The sequence below is a fragment of the Pelmatolapia mariae genome, linkage group LG14 (assembly GCF_036321145.2).
Source record: "Pelmatolapia mariae isolate MD_Pm_ZW linkage group LG14, Pm_UMD_F_2, whole genome shotgun sequence".
Lineage (NCBI taxonomy): Eukaryota > Metazoa > Chordata > Actinopteri > Cichliformes > Cichlidae > Pelmatolapia > Pelmatolapia mariae.
In genome coordinates this window covers 31,657,201-31,683,859 of record NC_086239.1, presented here as the reverse complement: position 1 = coordinate 31,683,859, position 26,659 = coordinate 31,657,201, and the positions used below count along the sequence as shown (strand labels likewise).

At 40.3% G+C, this 26,659-nt stretch overlaps 1 protein-coding gene across 1 annotated transcript in view; it reads left to right on the top strand.

Moving 5' to 3' along the window:
- The first annotated feature begins 3,184 nt into the window (after positions 1 to 3,184).
- The window catches only part of LOC134640891 (protocadherin-16-like), a 76,689-nt gene continuing 53,214 nt past the window's right edge, over positions 3,185 to 26,659 (top strand). Inside the window, exons 1-2 of the mRNA XM_063492958.1 lie at positions 3,185 to 3,460; positions 8,884 to 10,704. Of these exons, the coding sequence (XP_063349028.1) occupies positions 8,905 to 10,704 (1,800 nt within the window). The 5' untranslated portion in view covers positions 3,185 to 3,460; positions 8,884 to 8,904. The remainder of the gene's footprint in view (positions 3,461 to 8,883; positions 10,705 to 26,659) is intronic.

Here is a 26,659-nt window from a genome sequence, read left to right as displayed (position 1 = left end):
TGCTACAAAAACTATTAAATTAATCATCTTGTTATTCCCCCTATTTCATTTTTTAACCAAAAACTTCATTAGGTCATCCCCATTTTTGTTATTTTGTTTTCCAAGACTTGACAAACAACAAGAAATTGTTGCTGTAAATTAAACGCATTCAAGGCCTTTTTTTGTTGCCCAGGGCACACTTGCAAATGCCACAATATAAACTTTATGAGAGCAAATAAAAAATAAAAAAAACACAAATCAGCCAACAATGATCTGTGGGCCAATTGCTACACAAAAGAAACTGAGAATTAAATGAAAAGATCTCACAAAAATCATATTTCATCAAAACATTGAGAATTACAGGGTAGGGAGATACAAGGACATCTGAGTCTTATTATGGTTTTAATGTAGCAGCTGAAAAATTGCTTGTGGTGCAACACCATGATGTTTTATTTCACAAATACATGCATTTTGTTATTTTTTTTTTTACATTTTGTGTATCAGGTTAGAAGCAGTTACTGATATGATTTCCTGAGAAAGAGTGGCCTGTCACACACTTACCTTTAATCTTGATTAAACTCAATCTATTTATTATTTCTTTCATGGTCTTTCTGCAAGGGTAAAGGAGCCAAGCTGTGGTACTCCCTCTAATCCACGGTCAAATGTCACTAAAATAAGCAGCACAGAAAAATTACTAAGACCACAACGTCTTGATGTGGACAGCATCTAACCTCAAAGTAGAATTGCAGATTTGTCCACCATTACGGCACCTTGTTTTTTTATTCATGGCCTTATGTGACTCATGAGGGCAGTCAAGTCAGTTAAAACCAAGTAGGAACTGAACTCAATGCATTATACAGTAAATAAATTGGACAATCTCATGCATGGGAACGGACTTGAAAAAACTAAAGTGTGAGGTGAGCATAGATAAAATTAATGCAGATTGAGCCTTTAAAACGACGTAAACTTAGGCTGCACTTTTGTGTGGAACTCAAGCACCGACGCTGGATGGAAAACAGATGCTCCTCTCGTGTTTTGATTTATCCACAGTACAATACCTAATCTGCTTATTGCTGTTTGCAAAACCATAAACAAATCCATCAGTTTGACATTTGTGCTCCTAGTTTCTGTACATCTTTTCATCTTTAATAATTTATCAAAGTTGGAATAGGCAAGCCAAGTGATGCCAAGTGAACATTTTGTCATTAGTATGCGAACAGGATATTTGACAATCCATTGCTTTGTCACTGGGCAGAGTTTGTGGCTTTGTTTTTTAATATATTTATGTTAAAAAAAGAAAAGGATATTTGCAATAAAAATGAATCTTGATAAGGTAAAGGATTTTACTTTGTTTAATATAATGCTGCACGAGGAACTGCGAAGATAGTGAGATGGTCTCAGTAACAACTTGAATTGATATGAAACAGCCCTACATGTTATCTACGAAAGGAAATAAAACATAAACAAAACACTTTATTTTCTTTCCAGCTCTGCTAAACATTTATCTATACTGCTATCTAAGAACACCAATACTTATTACGTCTGCTGACTTCTTTTAATGCATACTGCAAATATTATTTTGTGCACAGCATGCTATTTAACTCCCAGTTTTATCAGTCTTTTGATCCTTTGCACTCGAAATTACATCCAGGGCATAAAGAACAGAGCCAAGCTCCATGTCATTTTAAGTTGTTCTGTCTGGCTGGCATTAAAATAGGGACAGGTAGTGTAGATAATATGGATGATTGTCCCTGTGGAAGTAAAACCATCTGAGCATGTCGATTAGTGTGAATATATGCATATCTGTGTGAGTTGCCTCCCTTGCTGTGCTGTCACAGTCATAATGAGAAGCTGCCAGCACTGGAACTCATTCCACTGGGTGAAAAAGCAGTTCAGAGAGAGAAAGTGGGGAGACATAACGAGGTTGGCTGGAGGAAATAAAGTTTTAGCCGCAATAAAAAAAATGAACACGGTGAGAGTGACCAAGCTTTTTTGTTTATTCTTTTTGATAATCTCTCTTTTTCTTAATCAGTGCAAACAGAACAAAGCAGCTAGTTCATTACTATTCATAAAGCCTCCTTTATACTGACTGACTAACTTCACAGGTATATCATGAATAAAATGTCTTTATTTTGTCTTGCCAGGGGTAATTCAGTTTTCAGATTCATTTCTTTAATGACAAAGAAGTAAAATGAATAAACATTGGGGCATTCATCCCATTTCCATCAGATGTTTCTCAGTAAATCTACTGACACAAAAGGACTCTCTGTTCCTCTCATGTTTATAAGCTCTAAATGCAAAGTGACAAGGGTTTAATAACTTTCAGAGCTTTTAGTGATTGACAAGAAAGTGAAGCAGGGTTATGGCTCCAGCACCATGAGAGATAAAAGTGCAGCTTCCCCTTGGGGGTTGACTGAAGATGTAAGCTATGTTCCTTTAAGGAGTCACAACATATGAGGAAAAGTTACAGGCATTGTATCCTTTTTAGACTTAGATGGAAAATACCCCCAGGAGGTTTCTTGACTTCCAACATCTGAAGAAAAATGTTGTCTGTATGATGACTAGATCTCCTTATGATGCAGTGGCTGTGTCGAGGTTGTTTTGTTAAGGTAGCGCAGGTGGATATAATTCATAATCACTAAAGCCAGGCCCGATTTACATTATACATTTCAAGCCTCACTGTGCCTGGAAGCATAAGTAAATGAATATAGTTATTATAAGGGTTTGTCTCTTATACTGATTGAAAGTTTACTTCAGCAGCGGGATGATTAAAATGAGTTTGTATGTTGTATTATTTGCTGACATTATTCTGCTGTTTTAAAAACAGTTTAAAAACTGATGTAACAAATCAGCGGATTTATAAAAGTACTGTGCTGACATATGTATGTCACCACAGCAGAGATTTCTGTGCTATTTCTTTTACAGTTTAACTCTTCAGATGAACAGAGCACAGCGAGCTTTGTATCTGATTTACACTTCCCTTTCGCATAGGATGGTGGCACCAAAGTTCAGCAATAACCTGACCTGCCTCTCTGCAGTCGGTGTGGCTCCTTGTGGTAATCACAGCAGCAGCAGAAAGAGGAGAGGAGCAGGAGGCTGCACTCCGTCACGTGTTGAAGAAATTCGATTTTGGAGACGGACGTTCACCGCTCGGCCCCCACATCGTTTGGTTTCACTTAGCGTGCTGCAGCAGTGTGTGTGAGCCCAGACAGGCGGGCAGTGGATGCCGATAAGACGAAAGGAAAGTTTTTACAAAGAGACCAAGTTTGCTTCTTTCTTTTTAATCATTTCGTCTGATAAGAAATCGAAGAGACCTAAATAGGAATTTAGCAAAGAAACAAAGTGTGCCGCGGGGATAATGCCTTTTTTCCTGGGATGGATGTAACTCTGTACTTCGTCTTCATAAGGGAACAGTGAGAGGAATTTGTACATCTGGAAGCGCGAGTTATCATCTTTAAACACCGGAAAGGAACAAATGAATGTGAGTATCCGTCAAAGCTGGACTGCGCAGACCTTCCAGCGCCACAAGTAACCAGCCTGATGTTGAAGTTATTCATCAGTGTTTATCTCTAAGCATACTTTACCCCCTTTCACTTATATATTGTTAACAACGCGTTACTAATCACGTTGCTTTAGAAAAGGATTTTAGTGGAGGGATGTATGCAAAGCAATTTCCTGTTACTTACTGTTTTAGCAGACCAATGCATCAGCGCGCTCCGTTGCATCTATGCAGACTCGCCTCTAGCATTAAAAAGTTTTAATTAATTAAAAACAAATGATAGAAAGTAAATTTTAAAACAGCTCGTGTACGTGTCATTTTAATAGACTATTTCTGCAATCAGTCAATATGCAATCTGGCTAATTTAGGCTACTTAATCTTCTTTCATACAAAGGTTGGTCATATGGATGGATAATTTGGCATTTTTTCAACTCTATAGCAGTAAGTAAAAAAAAAAAAATACTACGTAGACTTTGAGCGGGTAGACTTTGAAGAGCTGACAAAACATTTAACAGTTTGTTAAATCGCACCTTGTTAAAGTCCCCCTGAGACCAAGACATTCCTCTGAAATTGGGAAACCTATATGCAGTTATTGTATAGTCCGCCGAGTGCTGCTGTAGCCGCACGGCTGGACCTATAGCTGCTCAGTGATTACTCACATCATTAACCACAAAAGTTTTCATATCTTTTAATTATTAAGCCAATTAAGTCACTGGGATCCATGCCATGCAGTTGTCTGTGTGATGGTTGCCATGGTGCAGCCCAGTCTTTGTTTCTTTTTTTCTTTTTTCTTTTTTTTCCACTACCTGTCATTAGTTTGAAAAACCCTAACACTTGTATGATTTTATGAGGCTCATTCACCAGAGCTGAGTCTGTTTCATTCATTTTTGTGCATGGTTAGTTGTGAGGCTGTTTGTTTGTTTGATAGGGTCATTTCTAACACTTTCTCTGTTCCAGCACATCTTTGCAGTGCGTGCCATGTTTCAGACTTGAGTTAAAATCTAAACTTGCAGAAAAAACAAGCGAAAGATGCACCAGTTGTGGATAAAACCACAGCTTGGGCCTCTGTGGCGTTTATAAGAGTCCAAGAATTATGTCATATTCCCTTTGGTGCACTGGATGAAGTAATCCTTTCACTAGTCTTGTCTCTGTGGCGTGCGTATGCTGTTGCTGATGCTAGTGTGCAGATTCCTGAAAAAAAAAAAGAAAAGCACATGATATGTTTCATGCAATCTAACCATAAAGTTTCTCACTGCCTTGCACATTCTGAAAATTGCCCGACTGTGGTTTTGCTCATCTTTTTGCAGTTCAATCATCACTCAAACAAGCTGAGTGTAAATCAGCTATTGCGTCTGAGGGCATTTTGCCAGAAAGCTGTCGCCTCCAAAGTTCATTTCAACATTTATGACCAGTCCCTGTCATTTAAAAAAAAAGTTGCATCAATGCGAAAGCAGGAATGTCTTCTGGACACCCCCAAATTTTAAAATTCCCAATGAGACCTGCCCTTTTTATAATTTGAAAATGTGTGTGAGGAAAACATTTACCTTAGTTTGTAATACTGTTGCTGCTCCTTGCACCCTTGCTACTGTAACACGATACACATCTGTTTTTAGTGATGCAATCACTAGCACTGCCAGCGCAATGTCAGGCAGTGTCATCTTCAAAGATATTAGGTGTGTGTGTTTTTTATCCTGAATATCTTACACAAACAGCTGAACCAACCCATGCTGCTCTTGTTGTGGGAAAGAGATGATCCCTTTTGTCACGGACCCTCAGAACCTTGAACTGAAGGGTTCACAGTGAAAAAAAATGTAGCTTGTGGGCTTTCCCAATGTGATGTTTGTTATTGTCAGGAAGTGCCTGTGATGGTTTTTCAAGGGCTTTTTAAGACTACATGCCCAACGACTGAAGTATCAAAGAGTAATGCAGGGTACAGAAATGTGGCACTTAGTCTGGCAAACATTCAGAGCATTGTAGTTTGCTTTGAGCTAAGCCTGCCATCCTCATGTCCAGTCAATCTGCATTTCTGTCTGTGGTTTCCATTATGGCTCCACCGAGCCCCAAGCAGGCTGGCGTGTTCTTGAAACCACAGACGTTTTCTGTGAGTAACTAGACTCATGACATGGAATTAGAAGCTCATTTTACGCAGTCTGTCACTATAGCTGTCCCTCTTGGCTTGTTAGTGTTACATAGGGTTTTTGGTTGTGTTAATGAAGTAGTAGCCTGCTTTATTTTGGGGGTAATTTGCTAAACTTTTGTTTAATGGAGGGCGATTTTTAACCAATAATGTATTTCCAGTTATATCAAGACAGCACATTATTTACTCACAAGAAGCTATCTCCAATGTTGTCTGTGATTAAGACATTTGCTTGAGGCCAATGTTTGACAGTTGTTCAGTTAGTGGCAATTCAGAGGCATTCTCTATTCAAAACATATGTATAAATTCTCAGATGAAATGATATGACTTGGCAGGATGATCTGTGGTAAATCCACCGTTTTAATTCTCCTTTTTTTTTTAAGTGTCTTTTACTTTGCATTGCTAAGAATTATATTTTCATGAGAGTGTTGGCATTCTTCTATGTAATGTTGGTTATGGCTCATGGAGGGAGGCAGCAGTAGTGTTTGTTTAGATACTGTTTGTTGTAGTATTTGCCAAACCAAAGGCCTACTTGTCTTCATAGCAGCAGAGAAAGACAAATAGACCTCATACTTCACCCAAAACTGTAAAGCCAGATATAAATAAGCCCAAGTATTTTCAGCTATTAGACGTTAATATCCAATACATTTTGCCAAACACGATTTAGACTACAGTGGAGGGGAAAAAGTGCTGCCCTGATGTTCCCAGCATTCAAGGCTGCCAGGGATTTTGATGCTGATTTCAGTCATGCTACCAAAGTGTTCACAATGATATCTAGTGTATTCCAACAGAGATTTTCATTCTGTATGTAAATCCCACGAACCACTGATTCGGTCGTTCGACTTGGTTTAAAGGATTCAAAAGAAACTGGGTCAATGCTACAGTTTCAGCTAACACTGAGGTGTGCGTGATATATTACACACACATGCCAGTTTTAGAGAAAAAAAAATAGTGAAGCTCGTGCAAAGTAAACATTTTAGTGTCTTTGTTCAGAGAACATGGGATTAATCCACCAGCGGTTGCGTCATCTTTGCAAAAGCCATTAACAGTATTTAACTACCAGAAGAAGGGAGTCACGTTCTAGGACAATTATGCAAGAAAAATGCTTGAATCCAAACCACAATCGGATTGGCTTACTTAATGCAACAGCTTTTAACCATCAGCAGCCTCTTTGAAGAGTTTTCTTTCCCAAAGCTTGACACATGTGACTTCTCACTGGCTATTTAGGAACAGGTATGAAACTCAGTGATACCTGCGTGGGTGGGCAACAGCAATTATATATTAGGCTAACATCTTAGCTTTAGTCTGCATAGATTTCTCTTTAATCTCACACTGAATCTTTTGAAACCATGTGCCCTGCTTTACCTGGTATTGTTCAATTAGCTTACCCAACTGTGTGTATGTTATATCCATTAGGCTGCGCTGCTCTGCAGAGGTCCTCCACTGTAGCTCAACCAGAAACTGCATTATTTCAGTTGTGGTATTTGGTCAGGGAGTCTGGCCTTGAAAAGCTATCCTTTGTGCACTGGAGGGAGCTTTGTAAAAGTTCATCCCCAGTGTTTTAGTAAAGTAAATCAGTACTGAGGCTTTAAAGTTCAAGTGCTGTCAAGATTTTCAGCCTGTCATGGATGTGCTTATGTTTTTTGCCAAGAACAGCACTCAGAAAACAACCCAAACTGTACTATGTAATGGTGAATTTGTAGCGCTCGCCTTTTATGGTTTTGTCATTTGCAATTATTATGGTCTCTGTGAAAGCAATAAGAATTAGAGATTAATGGAGCAAATTGGCTCAGAATTCCTTTTTATGCCTGAACCATTGAATCATCTTGGATCGGTAACACAGCAGATGCAAAGAGCACACATTCTCATGCCATATTTCAAAACAAGTTGTGATACAAGGTTTCTCGCTACTCACACTAAATTCAAAGCAATTTATGACATTAAAAGTTAGCATCTTCAGTGTTGTGGGCTCTGAATCACGGCAGACTGAAATTAGCCCTGGAATCTTGTGTGCTCATGGCCAACTTCCAGCAGACCTCAATTACAATGCTGCAGAGCCAGAAAAAGGGAAAGAGGTAGACTGCATGGAGCCCTTCAATTCTGCAGTACTGCTCTGTCACTCAAATACACTGTTACCACTGTGGCTAAGACAGATCGCCACACAGCGTTCAGGGAGGCATTTAGTCCACACACACACACGCACAGACACATGCTCACACACAGATGCGCAGATGTCTTTGAATGTTTCCTTGCAGGTATCAGTTAATCCACTGGGGGGAGCCTTAAAGAGCTTTTAACAGAGAGCCAGCCCTTCAAATATTGATGCACTTCTGTATATATTTTCTTTAAATTAAAGCAAAATGTACTTAACCAGGAAGTTAAAGTCATTATGAATTAGACCTATTACACAGAACCACAGACAATTGGAAGCCTGTCTTTTTATGTAATGAAAACGACACAATAATTTTCTTTGAGCCAGACACTTGGTGGTTTTGGATTATTCTGCAGATGGTGACAGTCTTGTTGAAACATTTCCACATTGCTCCACAGTGTCTCTCAGTCTCAATTACATATCCTCTGCAGTGGTGTGGATCCTTTGCCAGAGTGTGCCTATTGTTTATGCAAGAAATCCTAATACCCTTGCTACTTTTAAATATCAGTGTTTCAATATTTTTTCCCCTTGATTTAACACTCACACTCTTACTTCTCATAAACTCAATCTGTTTGCCTAAGGAGAGTTATTTGAAAGGGTTCTTGGGGGGATTGTTTTAAAATTCCTCATTCCACGAAAGATAAATGTGGTGGTAAATATTAAATCCAGGACCTCACCTCCCAGACTTATACAAAGGCGAACAGCTATGGCAAACACAAGGGGCAGCCTGGCAAAACTGATTCTTGCACCCTTTTAATTAAAGCTGCAGAGCAACAGCTAAAGACTCCCTGTCTGAAGTGGTATGCTGTGGCCTGTGGCTTTGATGTTTCTTTAGCAAAGGGGAGCTCTCTGGTATATGGGAGAAACAAGGTGTCGACTTATTAGGTGAACTAAGAAGTGAAGGAAAATGTTATGTGCTTGGCCAGTTGTATATAGTGTGGGTAGGAGCAAAGCCAATAAAACATATGGGAAAGTGTTTAAGGCATGTAGGCTACCTAGGTGTCTTAAACTACCTTACTATAAAAATATTACACCTTTTCTTAGTTTCTGCTGTTCTGAGTTTTTTTTAAATAATATTTTGATATTGCTCAGCCTTTCCTCTCTGTGTGTCTCTAGGTTTAAAACGAAGGGGCCAAAATGAAGACTGCTGCCAAGGGTTTTGGGAAGTCTGTAATGGATTCTTTGCATCGTGAGGGTTGGTGGAGCCAAAGGATAGTGCTAATGGTATATGTGGTCTTGGAGCTTATAGCAGTCCACTCACCTGTGGTCTTGGGAACGCTTGAGCTACAGCTAGATGAGGAGCAACCAGCAGGTACAATTGTAGGTGACATCAGTGCAGGACTCCCCCCTGGCGTAACAGCATCCTTGTACTTCATTTCAGACCATGAGGGCACAGGAGTAGGGAGTGATTTGGATATAGATGAAAGCACAGGCATTATTAAAACTGCCAAAGTTCTGGATAGAGAATTAAGGGATAGGTACAACTTCATTGCAGTCACCATGACAGGTGTGACAGTAGAGGTGACCATCAAGGTGAATGATATAAATGACCACGCTCCAAAGTTCCCCAGAAAGCAAGCCACTTTTAAAATTCCTGAACAGACAGCTATCGGCACTAGGTTTCCTCTCGAGCCAGCTGTTGATAGTGATAAAGGGCAGCTTACGACACAGGGTTACCTTATCAAGGATGGAAATGTTGGCCAGGCGTTCACCTTGGAAACCAGGAGAGGAAGCAATGAAGTTCTCTATCTGGATTTGGTGGTCAATACCATTCTAGACAGAGAGAAAAGATCCACCTATACTTTATCTTTGGAGGCTTTTGATGGCGGGTCCCCCAAAAGAACTGATCAGATGACGTTAGATATTACTGTGCAAGATATTAATGACAACGCTCCTGTTTTTAACCAGAGCCGCTACCATGCTATAATATCTGAAAACCTTCAACCAGGAAGTAACATCCTGCAGGTGTTTGCCACAGATGTTGATGAGGGCGATAATGGGATGGTGCTATATGAAATTAACAGGAGACAAAGCGACCCAGATCGCTACTTTGTCATAGATTCTCGCACTGGCATCATCACCCTCAACAAACCACTGGACTTTGAGATGAGGAGGGTCCACGAGCTGGTGGTCCAGGCGCAAGACAACGCAACTCACCCAGAAGTGACCAATGCCTTTGTCACCATTCATGTCAGAGACTACAATGACAACCAGCCTACAATGACCATCATCTTTCTCAGTGAGGACGGATCTCCCAGAATCTCAGAAGGGGCACAGCCAGGCCAGTACGTAGCCCGCATCTCAGTTACTGACCCCGACTACGGAGAGTATGCTAATGTCAATGTGTCACTAGAGGGAGGTGATGGAAAGTTTGCCCTGACCACTAAGGATAGCATAATCTATTTGATTTGTGTGGATCAGATTCTGGACCGCGAGGAAAGAGACACCTATGAGCTGAGGGTGATGGCGACAGATTCTGGCACGCCTCCGCTCAGGGCTGAATCCTCCTTCACTATCCAAGTGATTGACATCAATGACAATCCTCCTCTCTTTGACCAGCCAGTGTACAGGCAGGTCATTCCTGAAGTGGTGTTTCCAGGCAGCTTTGTGTTACAGGTAACAGCTAGAGATAAAGACCAGGGGCCAAATGGGGACATAAGCTACAGCATCCTACAAGATGGAAGTGCTTATTACAGCTGGTTCAGTATAGACTCCATTACTGGCATTATTACCACTCTCTCCCAGCTGGATTATGAAAAGAACCCTAGTCCCAGTATAACTGTGGTGGCCACAGATGGAGGAAAGCCATCTCTTTCGTCCACTGCAGTTGTAAACATCTTTCTTCAGGATATAAATGACAACGAGCCTGTTTTTGAGAGAAACTTCTACAACGTGTCTGTCGAGGAGAACACAGCCCCGGGGACCTGCATTCTTGAGGTAGGATTTTTTAATGTTTTAATTCAGTAAAAGTTTATGAATTGATTGATTTGATCAACACTCCCATGCTTTAACACTTTGCTTATGTAAGAGTCTGCACTGGACTTGGGTGCAACTGTGGAGAGCGACAAATGGAAAGTTATTAGATAAATAAAATAGAAGTTTGTCAGAGTAACTCCTCATCGAGGGTTATTATTTAATGCTAAAGCTGTTTAAATTGGACAGCCTTAGTGAGGATTTACCTGCAAATTTAGGCCAACATGATCTGCTCCTTGGCTGTCCTCTCCTTCACCTCTCAAAAGGTTTCCAGGGTAACAGAGGCAGTGCGAAGTCCTCCGTCAGCCGAGGCACAAAGGAGTTTTTCACATATTCACAGACAGAGACAAATTCAGGGCTTTATCCAAAGAAATAGATGTCACTTCAGTCTCAAAAGGCACTTTAATTAGGGTTGTTGAGCGTGAGAAAAAATGGCCATAAGCGACAAGATGAATTAAAGTTCAGACAAATTAGAGCACCCCATGTAAATGCAGTGTTTTTTTCTGGTAAAAAATAATTTCCACTAGTCATTTTTGGTTTTCTTAATAAAAAGACAGCAATTACAGAGAGAAAATGAGGCACATCAGGTGTTAAAGTCATTCAAGCCATTTCTCACATCAGCAAGCTGGAGTTTCTTTTTACGAGTATAGAGATTCTGTTTTGCAAGTGTGTACAGCAGTACTGCATGGATCAAGGAGTTGGAAATAGAGTGCAGCCCAGATGGACGGCCTAGCAGATGAGATCTTGGCCCAGGATTTTGCTGTGGATGAGGGAGGGGTGAAAGGAGACACAATGTCATACTGTGACACTTAAATGTAGTTAAGAAAAAAAAGGCGCTACAAGGACTTTTTGTGGGTAGTTTATAAATCAAAAAGACCGCAAGTGTAATGAGAAAGGGGAATGTTCTGAAATTGATTCTGGAAATTGGAAAGTCGACCAAAGAGTAATTAAAAAATGTATGTTTTGGACTGTGAAACTCTAAGATCACTGTTTCCAGTGTGAGCTGGAGTTCATGTTTGATTAAAAAAGTATAAGGAAAAAACGATTTCATGTTTTCTTTCGAACCAGCGATTTTCAGAGTTTTGTCTTTACTCTGCATTGGCTGCTTACTACCTGCCCTCAGACAGTTCCTAAGAGTATGACATGCTTGATCTGTGGGTCCTACTGAGTCCAAGTATGAAGTAGTTCTTCAAAGCCTCTGCTCTCTGGCCTCTCTTGGGCTTCACTGGTTGTTGCAGACGTGTGTTTGGCGGCCCATGTGAGAACAGACTGCTCTTACTTAGGGTGCCAGTTCTACATCCAAACATCTCAGCAAGACATCTGATGACTGCCTTTTCTCTTTGTAGATAAAATTCTCAGTGTACCCATCTTTCACAGACAAAGCCACCCCCCCAAAAAACTTATAGTATGGACATTATGATCATCACGTTACCTTTTCTCTCTCCTCTTCCCATCTATGGGTCACCGGTACAGTGTTTCAGTGCTATTCTCATGTGGCGTGATTATTTTTTGTCACTTTCACTATACATCAGATGCTTTTACAGATGACTTTATAATTAGATGTGTGTGTGTGTGTGGGGGGGGGGGGGGGGAAGATAAATAAAAATAAGGGCTTAATCCTATTAAGAGGCATCACTCTTGTAATTCAATATATGAGATCTGCTGCAAAGAAAATAGGTCACCCTGGAGAGGGGAAATCAAATTCGACATGAAAAACAGCACTTGAAAACTATGAGCTGCATTATGGAATGTGTTTCATGAGGCGTTACTAATTCCATTCTCCTTTATTAGTTTTCCAACTGTGTCCAATTTACAAGTTTTCTGGATGGTGTCGAGGTTCAATATAACTCTACAACACATATCCGAATCCATATCCGGAACCACAATACCAACGCAACTTTCTACAGTCCATACTTCATTTTATAAATGATGTTCTCTTGCCTCATATTATATCTCCGTTCCAGATTGCAAGCATGCATTCACTCAAGAGGAACTGTTACATTTCATTGTACAAGTGTATTTTTTTTTTTATGCAAAAGTGTGTGAAGTCCTTGTTGAATAATAAGAAAGTAATAAGACGAAAAAAGTTATTACTTCTGCGTCATTTTATCACATCTGTTAATCAGAGGCTTTTGATTGAGGAAGAAGAATATAATATAAGTAATATAAGTCATTGTTAAACAAAATGAGGCACATGGTTGTCTTGGCTTTTACATATGTAATAAGTAATAAAAGTTTTCAGTTGATTGTGTCACAATCCTGCACTGGGGAATAATTTACGCCTCATATCATTGCGGCTTTTGGCTCATTTGGAGGGTCTCTGCTAAGAATTGCCCCTCTGTCTGTTTTCGGGTTGTTCTGGCTCCAGCAGAAAGGCGAGAGGGGGTCTCCGAGCAGCTGAGGGGGAAATGAACCCTGACAAGCGCTTGCATGAGTAGCGGAGGTGACATAAGCAGGGGGGCTTCCTTGTCTGTCTGCTGGTCCGGCAGACGCTAAATTCTTATCTGATCTCACTTCATTTCTCATTACCTAGGTGTGAAGATAGGCCAGAACTAATTTTTAAAGCCACCTCCCCCACGTTCATGACTGAATGGACCGCTTTTATTGCTGCAAACTCCTTAGCAACATGAGACGAACACTGCTTTCTGTGATACAAGGACCATTTCTTTCTTGAAGCTGTATTCAAACTTTTTGCATTTATCTGCTCTTTTGGTGCCTAATTTGCTTCCGTTTCTTAAAATCTCTTTCCTTCAAAAAACATTAATATATGAGTATTATACTTTGCCTATGATTTCTCGTGGGCAGACCTACTATGAGCCTTTTTTTTAAGTTTAGATACCACATAAAACAGCATTCAAACATATCTATTATTTCACATTGAATGCTTTAAAGAAAACCTAGTTGAAAGGGGTACCTCAGTGAAGTGGCACTATGAATCAGTACTCCATTCCCGGCAACATAAAAGAAACCACTCTGTGAGGGAAAATACCCATAATTCCCCTCGAGAAAACGTATGAATGATCGAGCTTCTTTCTAGTGTTTCTCTCACACTCACAGTTTCCGCAGTTTTCTTTCTACTACAATGACCACCTACCTTCTAATGACTAAGCAGGTTCTAATAACAGTGATACAAATCCAGTGTCCTCAGCTCTTTATTAGCTGTTAAATAAATGCTTTGTTGTGTAGTGAAGACTCAGGTATTCAGTGATAAATTGTGGATGGTGCTTTTGGTTTAGGTTCCTCCCTGGAAAGCCTACATTGATGAATTAGACCTTGCTTTTTATAGTCTTTTCAGTATAGCATACTTTTGACTTCATATTAAAAATTGAATGAAAATTTTATATCTGACAGTAAATTTATGAAGTTGGCTAATGCAAGTGGCATGTGAACCTCAGTATTTCGTATTTTGAAATTGCAGCTCTCTCCTTCTCCATAAAATGTTTCTCCTCTCACTGTTTCAGCAGCTACTGCTGAACGGCAACCACATTTTCAACCCATAAAAATTCGAAGCATAAAAATGGCTCATTTTGAATTTCACCCAAACTGAACTTGTACAAAACAAAAATGCAAAATGTAATGATTTGGTCACTGAATGTGACACCTGCTCAATCACACATTTTTCATAAAAACGACCTTGTCAACTAAAGCTCTTCCAAAAACATTCAAATGACACTCCAGCATTTTGAAAATAAGTGAGGTAAACTATGAAAATGAGGGGAACTGCCAGTTTCAGATGGGTATTTTGGTATACAAACCGTGTAATCAGTTTTCACCAGACATTTTCCTGGAGATGGTTTTTGTCAAGCGAAATACTCACTTGTCTGTTTTAATACCAGACTGGCTTTTTCTTCCTCTGAGACTGGTTTAGCTTGAGGCAAGCTGACTCTGTTTTTGGTCTCCCTTTTCTGTTTCTTTTTCCTCCTGCTAACTACTGAGCTTCATTGTGGCTCTGCGGTATAACAGTATTTTCAGGGAATGGTAAAATTGCAGGAAACTGGATGTGCTACTTAATGTGTTCGTGAATGTAATACTTCCTCGAACACTTACTTCTGGGCCTAGCAGGGGCAATGAAGCGAACATAAACACTGATGCACATCTGGATAGAGTGTGGGTGTTCAGGTCAAAGTTGCTCTGCTCGAGACAGCTGAACGCATTTTATTGTGCTTAGCCGTCCATCATCAAATCTGCCGCCTCTTTCCGTCCAACAGCACAGGAAGAGGAGAAGGTTGTGGTGAAAATTTAATGTTATATGGTTGAATACAGAAGCTGGGAGGAAATACTGTTCATTAGTGTAAAACCAAAGCTGTGGGTGTGCGCACGTCGAACTGTGAAACAACATGAAAGGAACCCTGCATTTAAGGATTAAAGTGTATCTACTGCATTTAACTATACTGTAGGGCTGCAAAGATTTAATTTATAATTTATTCATAACTATTAGTAATTATTAGGAGAAATGTTCATTTTAAATGCAGGAAAATATGCCCATCATAATATATCATGGTTTCCCAAATGTCTAATGTCCAAACAAACAGGCAGCGACCAGTGATATTTTGCAAAACACAGTCCAAATTTGTTGCTGGTTGCTGTCCATTATGTGAGTGCTGAGTGGTAAGAGTATGCAATGTTTACAAGACCTCAGTGCTGTGATGCAACCACATGGAGTGCTGGCTGTAAAGCAGAAGTTGTGAGGTATGAAAGTTCACTGGAGGGGTTTCCTGCCCACATCTGGCAAGGAAGGAAGATGGGCTTATATATCCCCCTTGTGGGACACAAAATTTCATTAGTACAGTCTGTCACCCAGACTGTCTGCTGCAGGTGAGATAGACCTCTCAGCACTGCTTCCAAGTTTCTGTGAAAGACTGTGTGAGCACAGTGAAAGTAGAGAGCGCGAGAGACGCAAAGAAAACAGCCAAGAGTCTCCAGAGGGACACTCGGCCTCTGGCAGCTGTAACAAAGCTCATTCTCAGCAGCTGGATTCAGCTGTTGATCCCTTTTCTAACATCTATCCTCTGACTCTGAGGAGTGGGATATCACTCTTCCTGTCTGAGTCTCTGTGTTTGTCTCTGTCCTTGTTCTTTCTGCCATGATCAGACTTCTTATCTCTTCCTTTCTCCCTTTCCCACACTTATGTGTCCTCTTTGTGATCCAATTACACCTCTTCCCTTCCCCTTGTTTCCCTGTGGAGTGGTGACATGTGGATCAGAGCAGGTGAGAGCAGCACATCTGCTTGCCTGGGGATGCTTGAGCACCCCTGGAGTGACACAAACAGGCAGCTTCGTAGGTCTCAGTCTGAGCAGACCCAGGCTTATCTGGTTGGATCTTTTAAGAAAGAATGGTTGGAAATTATCAACAGAGTGAAGTCAGACTGCAGGTGTGTGGCCTTTAAGGGTGTCTACACGGCCACGTTGTTACAGTGTTGTATTCAGGCACAAGAGGAAGACTTTTGTTTAACCTTTGTAAATAGAGACGATTATTCACTTTGCCATTCGTCTCTTTTGAGACGAATGAATGGGAAGGGGGTAGACCTCGAGGCTGACTGTGCTAACGGCTGCCAGGCCTTCTGTTCTCACAGTCCGTGGTCCCCCTGCACATGTGCAAGGCAGTTGGCATCGCTAAACAAGCTGGGCATCAGGAAGCATCATCTGCTTGCGATATTCACACTGTTCCAAAGCAAATCTGTGCTAAATCATCCATCCAGTCCCCTGCTGTCCATCAAAAGCCACCAGACCGGAAAGTAGACACTGAGTGACAGTTTGCCAGGTAACAAAAATCAGTAATCAGAAGACTACATTCTATACAAACAGCCACAAATCAATTTTGGCAGGATGATGAGGGTCATGTATTGTAATGAAAGAAAGCAGCTGCCAACATGTTGAATTTTTCATTCACGACATGCATGCATATACTATATATACACAGCCCTAAAATATCTTAACCGCTGAGCAATGTCTCTAAATCCAGAAGTTAACTGTTACAAAGAATGCATCGCTTTTGTCTGCCAGCAACCTCAGCCCCCTTTTTGCTCCAGCCTTTCTGCTGCACTGACTGCCAGTTGAAATAATGATTGAGAAGAATGTTACTGAGCCCAAAAAGTCATGGAAGGAGTGGCGCATTCAGTGCAGAGAGTATGCCTGCTCTTAGTCCGATCAGTTTGCTTTACAACCGTGTCTGATTGGGGCTGGAAAAATGTATGAACACAGAGATTAGGCAATACCTAAGTTGCCGAAGTGAGAAATAGTGGATGTAGGATAGTGTTTCAGGAATGAGGTGGCAAAAAATAGGTAACCATTCACGCTTTTTATCTTTGTGGAACCTGTGTTGACACTGTTAGCACTGTAAAAACAAAATTTTTTTCAGATATTGATCACTCAGGACATTATGAAAACTGACTGAATACATAGTGATTTCTACCTGAAATGTGACATTTTGCACAGTTTATTTTACTTTTGCCAGCTAAGAGCTGGCAAAAGTTACAGCTAAGTGCTTGTAATTTTATTTAATTGTCAAAGTAATATATTGTTAATAATATCACTAGACATCTTACATATTCATACAATACCCAGTAATAATAGATGAGTAGAGCAGAAACAGAAAACTTTTCAGGATCAAAGAATTTGTTATTTCTTGTACTCAGCCCAGTTCCACTGAGCTGTTGTTTTTTTTTTTAAGCCTTGTAAGACAGAGCAAGAGAAAGAGAATGACAAACCACATGGAAAAGGAGGTTTGTGTGGAGAGACGCTCCACTTTTACATTGTGGTTTACCCACATTGTCTGTCTTGGCTTCAGACAGAAAGGCACCCTGGCCTGCTAAAACCAGACTCCCAATCTGTGTGTACTGATGCTGCATGGTGGTCCAACCTCACAGTGCTGTTTGCATATCTTGATGCCTTGACCACATCTATCAGAAATGCCACTTGTGTTGTAAGGGAGGACATCTGTTGTGCCATTTTTATTGTATAGAAATGCGTCCACCCTGTAGATTAGCTGTAATGAGACAACTGCTGAGCCTAACATAGATTTCCTGAGTACTAGGTGATTTAAAGATTTAGCGGGGGAGCTAATTACCGCGGGGTTGCGTACCTCCTTAGGAAGGCTAATTTGATTCTGGTGCTGCAGAATTTATGTTGTGAGTTGGGTGCTGCTTCTTTTAGCTGCTGTGTTGAAAGGCCAGATCTTTGTTTTGATTGTTGTGTATAGCCTGGTGCTGCGGGGAGCCTGCATGGAGCAAAGGGAGCAGTGGGACCGTCTGCTGTAATTAGGCAGAGCTGGTTGCAGGATTCAAGATGTGTGATGTGGTATCATAGCAGACGAACAAAAAGCCAGGAAAGGGGTGTGTGTGTGTCTATGTGCATGTCTTGGTGTAGACAAGGTTCGGCAGTGGAAGAAATTCTCTAATCAGTGGCCTGGGTTCCTCCCAGGCTGCATCACAAATGAATCTTATGGGATCCAAAACATCGACATGGGCGAAAGAAACTGATGGAGCTGATATGAATTTGGCAATTCATGGTGAAACTAGAACAATGCACATCAACACTGAGCACCACCCTTCTCTTCCAGTGCTGGCTGAATGCTGGACATGCAGCCAGTCAGATCCAACTGGGGCAAAACCATGCTGAGTTTCAGCACCGTGGAATGTGAAGTGAAAAGTACCTTACATTTTTGTGTTTAAATGAGAATGGCTTAAGCACACTATACAGAGTCAGTCTTTCAGCCTTGCTGGAAAAGCTGATCACCCTCAGAGGATGTCCTAAAAAAATACTCCATGGTTAAGTGCCCAGAAAAAGTGTGTATTGTCTGCAGCCTCACTTCGTCTGAGAAGTCAGCTCGGGACTGAAATAAATGCAGATGGTGGAATAGCCAGCATAATGGAGAAACAAGTTGTTGATAATTTCAGCAAGTCAATGCATCACTGCCAAGGCTGAAGGCATCCAGACATCTGGTTTAAGAAGCTGCGTCCAGTCAAACCTGGCGATGTCTTTATAGAAGATCGATGGAAATCATACACGATACGCTTCATCAGATTTTAGTTGCAACAAAAACCTCTAATCTCACTCTGACATTTCTTTCATGAGCCCACAGTTTTCTGTAACATCTCTAAGCATTTGTTGCTCCTTTGTCAAATTGCCTAGTGCAACTGTGATAAGAACAAAACACCTTTTTTGGTTGTAGAGTGGCTAGAGTACATCCTCACTTTCATGTGGCAGGCAGTGATACTTGCATGCAATCTCACTGAAAAGGACTCTGGGGTGTGCAGATGTGAACGATCTTGGTTTGCAAACCGGTGCAGATCTTTGGTTTGATGCCCGGAGTGAACTACAGTATCACCTGCTGCCAATTTTTACCATCAACAACTTATTGCTTACAGGCCCTGATTAGCCCAGACAGCGGATATCGTGATTAATGTAGCAATTTGCCATTTGTATGTGAAGTCATGCCATGCTGGGATAACGCTATTCATCTAAAGATCTGCTCTGGACTGGGTAGTTTATTTCTTCATATGTCCCATTAATCGTTTTCCAGTACAACCAAAACGTTCTCCTGCTGGTCATTGCTCGCGGGTGTTTAGTTAATTGAGGAAGGAGGAGTGAATTGCTCGAGTCACATTTTTGCTGACATTTTCTCAGTTCATCAGGAACACAGCTGTCACACTTTCAGTTACTACCCTGCAGCGCTAAAGTTGTGATCATCCGATTCTCTTGACAGATCAGCCAACACTTAGAATGCAGGACACATGCAGTTTCATCATTACTGTTATAACAAAGGCTTTGATTAAAAATAAATACTGTTTTCAACCTGGGGGAAGCAGCTGAGTGATGTTTAAAGATGACAACTCAAAAGTCTCCTGGGGTGTATCCAGATAGATTTGTGGTCTCCAAAGTAAACGGAATGTTTGATAAGCCTGTGACGATATAGGATTCCTTACTTATTGTACGAAGCATATGCAGTACCCTCATGCAGCAAATTCTCCTGTGTTTTACTGTAATGTAAAAACTCTTGGTTAATGTATTTGATGCATACATAATGAGAGTGCAAACAAGTGTGAGGATACTGTAATGCTCACAGAAGTTCAGGGTACTGTATTGGAAATGTCCTTCATCAGTTTGCCTGATAGAAGTTAAAATATTACAGGAAGACTGAGTTTAAACATTGTAACTCAACCCATGTGCAAGCTCCAGTCATTTCATTTATGCTACTATGTGTGATTTAAGCGTTTGAGGCTGAGATGCAGACATTTAATGCACTGTCATAATGCTTTGGCAGAGACATTTTTGTGAGCAATTATGTACTGAGTGTATTCATGACTGTGCATGGGAAAAAGAGAAAATAATCAGGCATCCTTTCTGCCTTTAAATCTTAGCCAGCTTCAGTCAGTGCTCTTCCCCTGTCACCATTCCCGTCGTCAGTGCTACTGCTTCATTTTTTATTTATGGGCTTCCCTTTTGCTTTTTTACCTCGAGCATACTAATTCTGCAATGTAATAAGCTTAGTGGTTTCTTTGCAGTTTTCATTCTTATTACCATGGAGTCATCTTTCAAAGATTGTCTCCTGCAATATAAAAAGAACTGCATGGAAATCTGCTCGTGTACAGTAATCGTTTGTTGTTCCACCTTTGCTAAATTTTCCAATAGTGTAGCCAGTTCAGCTTTTCTGCTTATTTTTCTCTATTTTTCTGTAGTCTTTTCACGTTTCACCATTACTAGATTTGCAGATAAAGGTTTTTGCTGTGTTGTTTTTTTCTGATTGTGTATTTCTAAAAGGCGGCTTTTTCAATTTTTTGGGGGAAAACTCCTCTGAGACTCTCCCTCCTCCTGCCGTTCTGTAAATGACTTGTAAACAGGCTGTTTAAGTGTGAAGTCACCCTATGCCCCGCTTCCGTTCTTTATTCATCACACTGACACACATACAGAGAACTATGGTGAATGTTTTTCCTAAAATGCTTGGGGGAAGGGCACCACTTCTGTTGTGGGACTGGGCCAAATTCTGACACAGGCTACAAAAAGTTATTTTTGAAGGAGCCATACCAGAGACAAAATAATATATATATGTATATATATATATATATATATATATATATATATATATATATATATATATATATATATATATATATATATATATATATATATATATATATGTGTATATATATATATATATATATGTATATATACATATATATATATATATATATATATATATATATATATATATATATATATATATATATATATATATTAGTCAAATGAGTTTAAAATTGAGTTTGTGATTAACTATACATGATTTCAAGCTTTAAAATAATACAATATTTTAATAATGAAATCTCAAGCTGCCCATTTAGGCTTTCTCTTTTGAAATATATTTAATGATCTGTGGCTATTAATTATGTATAAAGTTTGGGCTTTTTGATGCTGCATAAAAAAAACAGAGCGAAAAATAGAACTAACTGGGGAAAATGAAACAAATGGGAAACTCGGAAGGAGCAAAGAGTGAGAAAGAAAGCAGACGCTGAGAGGGAAAAAGAGCTGATTTACCTCATGCAGAGTGCGTGCAAAAGTGGCGTGTATATGAAGCTCAAGTGGTGGTTTGTTACCATGGCAATATTGGGAAACAAGAGTGGGTGGAGAGTAGCGTAAACAAGAAACCCCATCGATTTCATGGGCAAATCATCATCCCAAAGTTCCTGTTTTTCCGCTGTAACTGCAGTGGAGTATTTACGTGCGAGGACAGTCCCGAAATTATTTGTGGAGAGGTGAACTCATGAAACCTTGAAAGCTCAGCTACTCTGCAGCTTGTGAAAACATTTTTTTAAGGTAGTGGCCTCTGTTTAGAGTTAAGCTGTCCTTTTTTTTTTCCAGAGTTCATCACTGTTTCTCTTTGGGCTGTCTCGCTGTCTCAGCTATCTCACAACATTATCAACATATCCTAGAGGTCTGGGGAACATGTAGCAGAGTCTAAGGATGTTTGTTTGGAGATAGAGAACATCACGATCCCTTGGCTAGAGAAGGTACATTTATCCTGATGTATAAACACATAGTATAAACTGAGCTATCAGATGAATCTATATTGTATATCAACTGAGGTTTTCATTTGGAGGGGAAATCATGGGGGTAGCACAGGACTGAATGTGTTTATTCAACATGTTTCGCCCTCCACAACCTCCCCATCCTCCCCATCCTCACATGTTGTCTGAGGCTGGGCCTCTGCATCTGTCATGAAGGACACACATGGGGAAGAGTTCACAGGGCCCCCGCTCTTCCAAACCTCATTTCTGCTCAGACGACTTTGTCCCTGTTTTTTGTCTCACGACAGGGACTTTCCTTTACTGTCTCCCTCCCAGCGCTCCTGCATTCTGATAACAAGGGGGAACTCAATGAAGTGCCAGCGCGATTAGATTCAATTTGTCCTTCTTTTTTCTTCTTCTATCAGCCTAAAAAACACTTCCCTCCAGAAACAGGTTCATCCCACATCTACAACCTCCTTGCTGCCACAAGCGGAAAGTCTGTTGGTAATATTCAGCCATTATCTCACACTGTTTAGAACTGTGATGAAGCAGTCACAAATCTCTTATCTCAGATGGGACAAAGCCTTCATGGGCACTGAGGACAACAGTGTAAACACTGAAGGAGGGAGAGTGTTTCATTGGAATGATGGGCGTCTGTCTGAGCAAACAGGATGTATTTGTTTCAGGTCTCTATTTTGGGAAAATATTTTAAAAGCTTGTTCTTGCCTTGTTATTTGAATTCAAGACATGGATGCATACGTGCGTCTCACTGACTAATGACAACTTTATCCTATTTGTCTAAATAGAAATTTGGTGTTTGAGGACTCTGCTTGACAGAGAAATTCATTAGCATTTTATTCTGCTGGGTGAAGCACCCAATTAATAGCTCAGATGTGTTTGCAAAGATCCTGAGACTTTGTGATAGGCAGGAAAAAACAAGTGCCAGTGTGTTTTCACATTCTGACAAAATGCATCTGCAAAAGCATGAACAAAATCTTTAGATAAGGGAGAAGTTTATCATGTTGATAATTTAGATTATTATTTGCTCTTTTTAGTTTATCTGCATTTGTTAGAAGTGACTCAATGACATAATAAGAAGTATAAGAAGATCCTAAAAAAAAAAAAAATGAGAGAGAATTTGCCTGCAGGGGCTAAGTCGGGAAACTAGCTGCTAGGTTCCCAGATTAAAAAAGGTGTGTCAGGATGAAGCCAAAGCACACAGGCTGAAATTATATTTGGCTTGGATGTACTGCACAAAATGCCTAAATCACAGAAGAACTATACAGAGCGGCCAGCGGGATGTGAAACTCGGTTGACCTAATTCTTTATTGGCTTGTTAATGTTATTATACGACAGGACAAATCCTTAATGATGGAAACGTATTCAAAAACAAAAAGTGATGATCCTAACATACACTTTGGCGCCATTATAGAGTGAAGACAGCTATATAGAGTTCTCTGTAACTTCTGTTGAGGTGCTTTCACAAGAACATCAAAAGTAAAGAAATGATAAAAGGAGAACATTAAAAACTGAAAACCTCTTAAATAATATAATGTAAAGCTCAGCAAGGTTGGTTTAGAAAATCTCCACATATATTTATTTTATTTGGCATTTTAACATGCGCACACACGCACACAAACAAATACAATAAGAAGCTTAAAAAACAATTAAGTATATATATTTATTTCACATATTCTGCAGCATCCTGTTTCTGTCTTCTCATATTCTCAGTCACAGTTTTTCAGTGTCTGTATGGTGTGGCTTGGATTTTGCCTGAGGACACATGAAGAATGATCTCCCTTGGAGTATTATCACTGGAGTACATGAAGAAAAAGTACTTTCAAATACTGTGTCCGTGGATATTTTGTCTAGCTGTGGCAATGTCTGTAGAGTTCGTGTTGACACTTCTAGGCCTTTGTAAACCGTTTTAGCCAGTTAAGTCATTTGTTATTCTCTTGAGAGCCTTCTCTCATCTTTAAGAGCAGCTCCTGCACAAGTCCTTTGTTGAAATTCCCGCTTTCTAAAAAACTTTGCTGATTTATTATAAACAACAGTGAAGCGGTTCAGTCTTTGCCTTGAAGTGAGTAAACATCTCAGTCACAGGTCTTTGCATTTTGCAGGCTCATATCGAACTGTTTTACTCTTTAACCATAAATCTACATTGTTTAAATTTGTGGTGACACGTTACAGTTTCATACTATACAGTTTCAGGTGTTTAAATAGATTTTTCCGGTTGTTCTGTGCAGTCTTTATTTCCCATTTATCTATGGAATGAAAATCAGCTTCCTTGAGTTGTGTAACCTCCTGTGGAAAATATCCTTGATAAAAAGCGCATCACCGGTTGATTTAACTAGTTTGCACCGTTATTACAAAAAAATTCACCCAGACTGTATTCATGAATGAAAAGCCAAGCAAGTTTCAAAAATTTGCTCAATTATTCTGATTCCATGCGAGAGTTAATGGAAAACAATGGAGGCCCAGAACAAAAGAAGAACTGTATTAAAACTTGTATCTGACACAGCAGCTTTGCAAACATTGTTCTGATGTCAAGTAAATGTGACTTTGTGTTGGGGTTGTGGGCTGGGGGAGCTTTAATCAGCTTTCCTAATCGGCAAACAACTCCAGTTTTGATATGACCTCTCCTTTAATGGCATCTCTTAGTGCTTTTCCTTTCTGTGAAGTTCATTACTGGTGCGCTGGTGTGTTCTACTGTAAGCCTCATTAAAGAAATCCCAGGGGTACAAACTCTTCTTCTCAGGGAGAGTGAGTTCAGGATTTGATGTGGTCTCCCCGAGGCTTGGGTGGTATGGTGAAAGGGATTAATGGCGTGACGTCAGAGTGCTCTGACTGGAAAGACTGGCATGATACGCTCACAGAACTGCGCTCACACTGGACAGTATGTTAGTTTCCAATTCCTGCTTAAGCCTGGGAAACTTTAGATGTGGGTACCGAAGGAAGCCAGTGGAAATGAACACCGTGACAGTGGTGTGTTCTGTGGATGACAGAGAGGAAACTGCTTGCTCATACAGCACCAAACGTATTCACGGTCTTGAATGCTTTCCAGGCTCGCCAAAGAGGACTTTATTATATAACGCTCTACCTTTGTTTGCTGTTGCTTTTTTTTCTTTTAAAGCTCATTAGATGTACAAAAACAAAGAACATAGAAGAAACAATGTCGTTCTAAAGCTCAGTGACAGACTAGATTGATGAATCAAACATTTCCTCATATTCAGGCCATTCTGCAAAGTAAATTATTCAAATGAATTCAACTGAGCCAGGATGGCTAACACTAACTTTGTGTGAAAGTCCTTTTTTTAAAAGATACTGAGCTCATTTAGGTACGGCTGTTTGCAGCCATACTACTTTTGCCTTTACTGAAAATACTGCCTCAAGTGCCAAAGAATTATTAATAGTTCCAGACCTTTTGATGTGCTTGGGTTTTTGATAATTCTGGTCATGACTCCATTTCCACCTGCATACTCCATACACAACTTGCTGTAGTTAGACTGTTGGAGTTTGGAGTTGGTAACCAGTCCTAATTAAGGTTTTATTTACAAGTGCATCAGTATCCTTGTGTCAGTGTTACTACTAACCCGGACTGCCAATGTGAATTGAGGCTCTCGTTAGAAGACTAGTCTAGACGCTTTTCACCCAGTGAGCTTGCCGTTGCCAGGCTTTTCAAAAATGCCGGAGGAGTCGCCACAATGCGCTCATATAGAATGGCTTATGGCACAAACACGGCACTGTCTGTGTCTGGAGGGACTGTTGATGTGGGACAGCTGCTTTATGATGGTAAACTGCTTTCCTGAAAGCTGGGGACCCCCTGCTAACTCACCAGCATAACCACATTGCATGTGAATTGGCTCAACATGTTGGATTAGCTGGTTAAACGCAGTGATCCTTTATGGCCAAAGTACAATAATGACATTTAGGGCTTTATAACGCCAACAAACCCATTCATTTTTGACCCAGTCTATGGTCTATAGATTCAGCCAATGTCTCTTCTTGGACAAAAGTGAGGAAGACTGCAGCGTGCATACTAATTATGTATTTGAGTGCAGTGCTAATCTGTGTTAGAGGTTCTATGTTTAGATAAAATAAGATTTTAATGGTGAAAAATGTGACAGTGGACATTTTTTTAGTTTACAGTGCTGATGTTGAAGCTAGACAGTGATATATCTAGATAAATTTCTTTTGTGCATTAGGGTTGAAGCACTTTGCCAAACCAGTGACAGGGAACTCTAGCCGGCTTGGCAAGTGTCTGAGCAAATTAAATACAGCAAGAAAGAAAAGGGGAAAAGCAAGTGAATATTGGGATCAAACCCAGAAATCAAGCAATGTAGGCTTTTTTTTGTTTTCCTCTGTCATGCATGCACACTGAAACAAAAGTCAGCATCATAGGAGTAGAAGGCTGTGGTAACGAGATGGATGGAAAAAGACAAAACTGGAAGGCTGAAAAAAGAGCTAGAGTGGTTTGAGTAGAAGAGAAGAAAAAAAGAGAAAGCGAGAAAATGGAATAAAAATAGGCTCATGATGGAGATGGTGTCTCGATGAGGCAGCCCGCTAACCTCAGAGGCGCCACACTCCCTGGTTTATCCCAGCCCAGTGAAAAGGAGGGGCCACACCACAGATCTTTCTGACTGCTGAGGCTCCAGCGTTCTCTCTCTTTCAGGCTGGTCGTGGAGGGGGGGTATCTCAGACTTTGAAAGACAACAAAGCACTGCTCCCCTTTTGGACAGAAGGGCAGCCCCTCATGCATGAGAGCAGGATCAGTGACATGCTCCCAGTGAGGTTTTGCTTTCCTGCACGTTTTTCTGTGTGTGTGACTGCTGTCATGGTTCTGATGGTTTAGTAAAGTTACTCACTCAGTGTGGAAGATGGTTGCTACTGAGTCAGAAGCCTGACATGCGAACGGCCAAG